The sequence below is a fragment of the Lolium rigidum genome, chromosome 6 (assembly GCF_022539505.1).
Source record: "Lolium rigidum isolate FL_2022 chromosome 6, APGP_CSIRO_Lrig_0.1, whole genome shotgun sequence".
Lineage (NCBI taxonomy): Eukaryota > Viridiplantae > Streptophyta > Magnoliopsida > Poales > Poaceae > Lolium > Lolium rigidum.
In genome coordinates, this window is record NC_061513.1 from 74,297,922 (window position 1) to 74,306,699 (window position 8,778).

Below are 8,778 nucleotides of genomic sequence, written 5' to 3' on the forward strand. Positions count from 1 at the left end.
GACCCGTTTTGAAAGAAAAAGAACCAGTGTATAGTTTGCATAAAGATATGCCATTCATGTTGCCACATAAATTTTTTTACATATGTCTTGAACACTTACATATAGAATAACACTATGATCTTAGCCCATTACAAGGTGCATCCATTAGAATCCTCCTCAAGATCTCGGTGTGTCTTGTAATCAAAGATGATGATGTGTGTGTGCTTGCGCCGTCCGAGTCATTGGACTGGGTCGCCACTCATAAAGTGGATGACTTTTAGCCTCGAAGACCCATGATCTCGTTACATAGTAACATAGGTCTAGGTTTCGCGATCTCCTACATATTAAGCTTAAAGTGAACACGTGTCGTAATCGACTTGAGAGCGAAAACATTCCAACATTCTAAATACAAAGATCATTGATGATAGCATCAGTTTCCTTCGGCAGATTTGCTTGCATATGTGCGCACTAGAACAACCTTCGATTTTATTTACTTCTTGTTCTAGGTTTAGTGAAAGTTAAACCAATAAGATAGGAACTAATATCAACACTCATAATGCCAAAAGCATATAATATGAAAATATATTTTGTGCCTATTATAATACATATATTTTATATTGTAGATGTCAATGTTTTTCTTAAATGTTTGGTCAAATTTTAGATAAATTTTACTTTTTCTAACCTAGAATGTGAAGCAAATAAAATCATAGTGGGTACCCTACATCCTCCAGTTTTATTCCATCCGTTTTTATTTATCCATCGTTTTGGCTTTAGTCAAAGTAAAAGTTTCTAAAATTTGATCAAAGATATAGCAAAAAAATATCAATATTTATATTTCATATTTACATAATATAAAAAATACATTTCAAGATGATTCTAATGGTACTAATTTTTTATTTTAGATAATATTTTTCTATATTCATAGTCAAACTTTGTGAAATTTAATTTTGACTAAACCTAAAACATAGGGTAATTATGAACGGAGGGAGTTATAGCATGGTTTTTTTTATCCTAGATGTTACTATTTATTATTTTTATATCTGGTCAAACTTTGTAGAGTTTGATTTTGATTAGTAAACGACCATGGGTAGTAACTAGAAACGGAAGGTATGTATGCTACCTGGGGAGTAGTACTTCCTTCGTTCGGATTAAATCGACTCGGATGTTATATATGGAGATACCTAGTTAATCGGCGTCGATTAGAAGCGTAGGGAGATAGTAGTAATAAAATGTAGTACTCCAACAACAACGTCTATCAAAAGAGGAAATATTCCGCAATTAGTTATGTCATCACCCCATTTTTATTGTGACACTTCTAATTTTTTTTAAAAATGCAAACTTAAATTCTAGACATACATTATGTTGTCTTGTGTATTATGTGAAGTATCATCCAAAAATATGTCAACATTTAACCTACATAAAAAAATGATGTGTAAATAGTACGTGACACTATTTACGTATGTCTTTTTTTTTTACACAAGTTACATATTGACATATTTTTTATGAAACTTCACATATGCGTAAGATACGACACAATGTATATCTAGAATTTCAGTTTGTATTTTTTAAAAATTTAAAAGTGTCACAACAAAAATGGTATGGAGACGCAAGTAGCTGCAATTGAGAGTTCCCCATCTACCAACAACGGAATTCATGTGGTTCCGTGAAAAGAAACAGAAGTCGACTCGTGCTCGGTCGTATCCCAGTCCCAGCCTATAAAAGCTGGGCAAACGGGTACGAGCGCCGAAACGATCGCAAAAGCACCGCAAAACTCAAAACACAAGCGCAGATCCAATCCAATCGTCCAAAGTCGAGCGGAGGACGATGTCGTCGTCGCCGCCGCCGGAATCAGGGCTCGAGGAGGAGGCGGGGGCCTCGCCGGGATCTGGACACGGGAATGCGGCGGAGGAGGCCATCCTTAAGCCGGTGAAGCCCGAGGCGGGGGCAGAGGACGGCGTGCACATCCACATCAAGGTCACGAGCCAGACCGCCCCAGAAGTCTTCTTCCGCGCCAAGCGCGACATGAAGATGCAGCGCATCATCGACATGTACTGCGGCAAGTACTCGCTCAACCCGAAAACCGTCGTGTTCATGAACGAGGAGAAATACATCAGGGCCGATCAGACGGCAGAGGAGGCCGGGCTGGAGGATGGCTCCACGATCGACGTCCACATGGCCCAGCTGGGCGGCTCCGGCCGTGCTTCGGTTTAGCTGTGGGGGTATGCGTGCATCGCAAGAGCAAAGTTTAGTTTCCTGTGTTACGGATGGTGATTATCGTTCTTGCAAAAAAGAAAAAATACTTGTAGTATGGGGTTTGACATCCCATTGACTGTATCTGATTTTCTTCTAGACCATGATTATCATCTATCGAACTACTTTAGTACTTTGTGGGACGCCTGGCATTGGTAATTGCACTAGTGTGTAGATCGCCTGGTCTTATGAATAGGTATGCTTCGGTAATCAGTAAACGTTTGGTAGATGCTTCTTCGATCAATTGATTAGTCTGTCCGTGTAACAGTGGGAATTTTCAATCATTTGGCAGATCTTTGATGAATCGATTAAATTTTCGAACACAGATATGTCTATTGTGTGTGGTATGAGTGGTATTTTTTATCCATCTATCCTTTTTTTAGGGTTGTTTATCCATCTATGGTTGACTTAATAATAGGAAACTCCTTACATGGGCCTTTCGTTTCGATTTGGGATCTGGCTGTTCTTGGTCCATTGGCCCAATAGGTTTAGGAATTAACTTCGGAATCCATCGATTTCCATTAAAGAACTGGCCACGCTCATAATAAGAAAGCAAAATCAACAAAAGGTTCGGCTGTGTGTTTGGTAGCAATGTTCGTTTGAAGTATTTTGATATACTAAATTTTCTTAAAATACTTGTTTCGTCCCATGAAACTCGTCTCATGTTTGTTAAAATTTTGGATGTATCTATATGCTATTTAGTATATAGGTATATCTAAATCTACACAAATTTCTGATAAAATCCTTGAGACGAAAAAGAGTATCGTAGTTTTAAATACTTTGATGTGTTTAACTATGACTAAAGATTGTGGTATTAATACTTTAGTATCCATCAAAGCATGCTATTTGTAGGTATTCGAAAAACAATATAGACCTCATTTTTTTAGAAACTGAAGGAATCACTTAGTGGAAAACTAAGTGACTGAGCGATCAGGGACAGAGCCAGGGGCCATGCCCCCCCCCCCCCCCCCCAATGATGGAAAAAATTCTGAAACCCCCTTGTATTATGTAGGAAAATATCCAAAATCAACCATATAGCCCCCTCCAAGCAAAAATGTTGTTTATTTGGCCCTCCTCGTATTTAATTCCTGTCTCCGTCCTTGTGAGCGATGACAGCATGCTTGGAAGCAGGCATCATTTTAAGAAAGGGTAATAGCTCAACAACACTCCCAACTAGATTTCTATAAAAAAAACACTCCCAACTAGATCTCCTTTTTTCGATTCCTGGCTCTAGCTCACAGGTTTCCATAAAATTTGACAACTTGCAACGGAAAGGTGTGTTGTCTGTGTACACTAGTACTTGATATCTTATGGGCAATAAGTTATTTTCTCTTATGTGTACAGTATAAAACTTCTTAGACTTTTAGTAGAAACAGACATACAAGATAGTCTTGTTCAAAAAAAAAACATACAAGATAGTTTGTTCTTACTAAGGTGATTGGGCAACCACACCGGTAGAAGAGAACACACTTTTTCTCTTACTCACTATAATTGGTAATTACGAGGATAGTATCGTAAGTTCATTTTGTAGATTCCATTATCTATTTATTCTAATATTTTGTGATTTACTGTGGAAGTAGTTAATTAGAAATATGATTGTTATTGTTGCATTGCGAATGCCCAATTAGCTAAACACAACCCAAAATTCCATATTCAATGGCATTGCTACGGGCATATATTTGCCATTTCCCGAAGTTGACATGTTATTGACTATGCAGAATGTACAAAACCAGATCAAAATCATATTCAAGTACCCAAGTTAAACGTTTCTCCTCGTATAGATTTTTTGTAGACCTTGACCATCCTACCCCTAAGGTCCACCCGATCATAAAATAAGAGAATGAAAAACTCTATTTGGAAGCTTCTCCGCTTGATCACCTCACCTTTCATCCTGTGCAGCCATCGGTGGCGATCACTTCCTTCAACTCCAGCACAACGGGGTCTCTCTCTCTCCGAAATTAATTGAGGGATAATTTGGCATTCATATATTTCAAAGACAAAGTCAACATGCTCAAGATGGACCTTAGAAGCCCAAAGAGGGGAGTTATGACCCATGGCGCGCCCCTATATGCTTGACACGCCAAGGAGGGCCCTGCTCCCCTCGAACGTCTGATTTCATCAATTTTTATTCCACCACCTTGTTTTGACCTAAAACCGTTTTTATGTACCCTTGAGAAGTTTTTTCGTTATGGACATAGAGATTTATACGAAACAAATCAGAGGGTACATGGCCCTTGCCGGATGAGAGTTCGGGGTGGGAAACCGCTGTCGACCAGATCGAGTCATTAGGCTAGCAGCACATATCTTATGTGTGAGCCACCCTAATAGCTTCTCATAATCCCCACTATCTCACTTCTCACCTCCTCATTCGATCACGATGCATTGGTCTCACTCGCCATGCTGGCTCTATAATTAAGCAAAATGTACAAGACCATATGTGAACCTCTTTAAGAAGTTTGAGGACTGAAGTAGAACAGTTCCAGAGTTTGAGGGCCAAATCGCATCCGCGTACCTCTTCAACAAATTCGATGGTTGTAAATGTATTTCACTCTATTTGAAACGATAACCTTTTGAGTTGTATTTAGGCCTCTAGGTAATTATCAGTTGTGTATACGGATTTTCCTCTATTTGGATGGCACAATAATCAAAGCGAAAAATTTCAGCTGACTAATTAGATAGTGTCGATAAATGTCATTTTTCAGGGGTAAAAGCCAGACGTTCTGTCATTTGATTAGAAGAGCAGAAAAGTATTTACAAGAACAAAACTCAACATCTAAGTGAAGTATATATGCAATTATGTTAGGCAGAATCTGAAATTTATCTCTGGTTAAAGTTTGAAAATTGAGTGTGCTTTGAAGTGGCAACCAGTCTGTCCCTTGCAAGCGCGCAAGTTGACAGGAGAAGCACCGTACGCCCCCCGGGCCGGACCGGTCGATCCGGCGCTCCATCTCGTCGATCGTCGGCTCATCCCAGCAGCAGAGGGCCACACAAAGCACGAACGGTGGTCGCGCTCTATCTTCTCCCGCGCGACGGCTTTTCTGGTCCAGTCGTGCGTCCGCCGCGCGTGATCCATTCCACCGGCCGTGCTCGCTGCGGACGCGACGTAAAAACGCAGGACAGCTAATACCACTCTTGCGATATCTTAAGCTCCCTCTCTCTCTCTCTCTCTCTCCTCGTCAGCGCCGGCCAGATTACACTCGGCCGTTTACAGCACCACCAGCAGCCGGCAGCAATGGAGACCGTCGCGGCCGCCGGTTACGCCCGCGGGGCCGCCACGCGCTCCCCTGCGTGCTGCGCCGCCATGTCCTTCTCGCAGTCCTACAGGCCCAAGGTGCGCACATGCTGTTCTGCAGAGTACCGTGTGCCGGTGTGCTCGGGCGCATCGGCGCGAAACAATTCCTTTCTTTCTGATGATTACTGACGGGGAATGTGGCGGCAGGCTGCCAGGCCGGCGACCTCGTTCTACGGCGAGTCGCTGCGCGCGAACACGGCGAGGACGTCGCTCCCGGGGAGGCAGTCCAAGGCGGCGAGCCGCGCGGCGCTCACCACCCGGTGCGCGATCGGGGACAGCCTGGTGCGTGTCGTACATCCATCATCAGCAATTCAGTGCAAGATTGCCGGTGCACGAGCGTATGTGCCACGCGATGCTTACGTTTTTTGGGGGGTTTTGTGTGGTGCCAGGAGGAGTTCCTCACCAAGGCGACGCCCGACAAGAACCTCATCAGGCTGCTCATCTGCATGGGCGAGGCGATGAGGACGATCGCCTTCAAGGTCAGGACCGCGTCCTGCGGCGGCACGGCGTGCGTCAACTCCTTCGGCGACGAGCAGCTCGCCGTCGACATGCTCGCCGACAAGCTCCTCTTCGAGGTGAGACGCGATCTATCGAATGCTTTCTACGCGCGCGCGTGCACGTCTTTCCATCTCACTTGCCTTACATATGCAGGCGTTGGAGTACTCCCATGTCTGCAAGTATGCGTGCTCCGAGGAAGTGCCTGAGCTCCAGGACATGGGTGGCCCAGTCGAAGGTACATCTCGATTTCTTGTCACTATAAACAGAGCACAAGTCCAAATCTCGATAAGATTATTAAGGAGACCAACGATCACCTAAAGATTAACTGTGTATTCTTAACTGAACGCGCGCAGCTCCTATGCTACTGAATATAGTACTGGACAGTGCTCAGTGCTTCACTAGCAACACCACTGCTACTGAACAAAACATATGTTCCAGTTCGCACCTTCAGAGAACTACAACACTGAAACAGCATGTCAGTACATGTAACCATTGTGTCCTCTTTGATTCTAGCCATAGATGCTAACCTAATTTGGAGAGCAAGACGAGTCACCTGCTTCTTCATTTTTAAGTGATCAAGAGCTTAAATATCTTGTAATTTGCACAGGTTTCATTTTAACCAACGGCTAGAAAATGCAGAAACTAGTCAAGATTTTAGCATTTTGTATTGTATTTCTGATACGCTTGATTCTGCCATTCCTGCAGGCGGATTCAGTGTTGCGTTCGATCCCCTTGACGGCTCCAGCATCGTGGACACCAACTTCACCGTGGGAACCATCTTCGGCGTCTGGCCGGGCGACAAGCTGACGGGCGTCACCGGTGGCGACCAAGTTGCTGCTGCCATGGGAATCTACGGCCCTCGCACCACTTTCGTTGTTGCCCTCAAGGACTGTCCTGGAACACATGAATTCCTCCTCCTTGACGAAGGTTTGCTTCAGATCTGAAGTATCCAATGAAACATATGTACGAAATGTGATAGTAATCGAAGGTCTTCAAATGTTGCAGGCAAATGGCAGCATGTTAAGGACACCACGACCATCAGTGAAGGGAAAATGTTCTCCCCTGGTAACTTGAGGGCCACATTCGATAACCCTGACTACGACAAGGTGCTAACTTCTTACGGTTTTGGTTTTATTTAACAACTGGAAGAGTTCTAATCGGAAATTAACAACTGGAAAATGTGTACCGTCAGCTTGTCAACTACTATGTCAAGGAGAAGTACACGCTGCGTTACACCGGAGGAATGGTTCCTGATGTCAACCAGGTACGTATATCAACAGCTCTTCAGTTATTACCAGTCATGCTCACATATTCAGAAACCACAAATGTTACGTGATCCAGCATTGAGAACACCTTTATGGTAAATCAGTTAGCATGGTGCACTGAAATTTGCAAAGACCCAACAAAATGCTTCCTTCTCAAAACTAATAATTAATGATATATGGTACACCGAAATGCATGGGATGACTGTAGATTTCAGTACCGATGATCGGATTGATGATCAGGAGTGCCTGTTCGACGCAACACTGAACACCTCCATGATCAATCAGTCATGTCAGTTCCACTTCAACACCTTTCGCGCCAAAGAGATACAGTCTTTCAGACAATGCAATGTAACTTTTGGGAACAAGAAAATTTGGCTGGGTGCTCGCAGCTGTGAGTGGCACGAACTGTTGTTCCACCGCGAGCCCATGCGATCGAACTATTTAAGCCTGTACCAGCGTCTGCTTTAAGCAAGGCCGTGCTGTCGACTGGGACATACGTAGCGAACGAGCTTTGCTTCCATAGATTTCCCTGCATACACTCCATTGCACTGAGTTTTTTTCAGTGCGTGAGTCTGAATGGATGTGTTCGATGATGTATGCAGATCATCGTGAAGGAGAAGGGCATCTTCACCAACGTGACGTCGCCCACGGCCAAGGCGAAGCTGCGGCTGCTGTTCGAGGTGGCGCCGCTGGGGTTCCTGATCGAGAAGGCCGGCGGGCACAGCAGCGACGGCAAGCAGTCGGTGCTGGACAAGGTGATCACCCAGCTCGACGAGCGGACCCAGGTGGCCTACGGGTCCAAGAACGAGATCATCCGGTTCGAGGAGACGCTCTACGGCTCCTCCAGACTCGCCAGCGCCGCCGTCGGCGCCACCGTCTGATTCAGCGTGTTTTTTTTTCCTTACGTTTTTGTCTGGGGCCGGCCGTGAGACACGAAACCTGACCTCAAACTGCTGCCCGTTATAGAGTCCAAGCATGTTGTGACGCGAACTGGCAATGCAGTGGACAGACGAGCTTGTAGAACTCTTCCCCTCTTGTCCATGTGTCTCCTCTGCGGTGCAACATTCTGAACGAGGTGGTGTGTCCATGGCAACACTTGTGCCATCACATGTCTGCATGTCTACGATAAGTACTTAAGTTGGGCAACACTTGTGGTCGTCTCCTTCTCTGCAACTTTGCTGCTCGATCTCTCTTCGCGCTGTCACGCAACAGGGCAGCAATGGAATCCATGTCGCGATGTTTCCACGTACCAGGCTCGAACAGTCCACGGTATGGGTGCGCGAGAGGAGCAGTGGCATGACGTTCTGATTCCTGAGAAAGCAGTTTGTCTGAAACCCCGACCAACCGTGCTGATCTGAGCCCGTGTTTACAACTCCTGACCGCGCCGATGACCTCTTGCTACGTGCGATGACCGTTCGATGGTTTTTATATGGAAGATTGTACACTACAGTAGGATGCATGACATGACACAAAGCTCTGCACGTAGCGCGCATG

General features: G+C 44.7%; 1 protein-coding gene across 1 annotated transcript; it reads left to right on the forward strand.

The window, feature by feature from the left end:
- Positions 1 to 5,325: 5,325 nt before the first annotated feature.
- LOC124667414 (sedoheptulose-1,7-bisphosphatase, chloroplastic) lies at positions 5,326 to 8,432 on the forward strand. The gene is made up of 8 exons (XM_047204698.1): positions 5,326 to 5,560; positions 5,669 to 5,803; positions 5,911 to 6,096; positions 6,173 to 6,254; positions 6,725 to 6,946; positions 7,025 to 7,125; positions 7,212 to 7,283; positions 7,887 to 8,432. Exons 1-8 carry the CDS (start codon positions 5,462 to 5,464, stop codon positions 8,163 to 8,165), a joined length of 1,176 nt encoding a protein of 391 aa, XP_047060654.1. The 5' UTR covers positions 5,326 to 5,461; the 3' UTR covers positions 8,166 to 8,432.
- Positions 8,433 to 8,778: the final 346 nt, after the last annotated feature.

Bases quoted from the DNA above. Each gene is read 5' to 3' on its own strand.
- LOC124667414 (XM_047204698.1), top strand. From the start codon at position 5,462: ATGGAGACCGTCGCGGCCGCCGGTTACGCCCGCGGGGCCGCCACGCGC. The intron at 5,561-5,668 runs GTGCGCACATGC...ATGTGGCGGCAG, and splicing joins CGCAGTCCTACAGGCCCAAG to GCTGCCAGGCCGGCGACCTC. The intron at 6,947-7,024 runs GTTTGCTTCAGA...CAAATGTTGCAG, and splicing joins ATTCCTCCTCCTTGACGAAG to GCAAATGGCAGCATGTTAAG.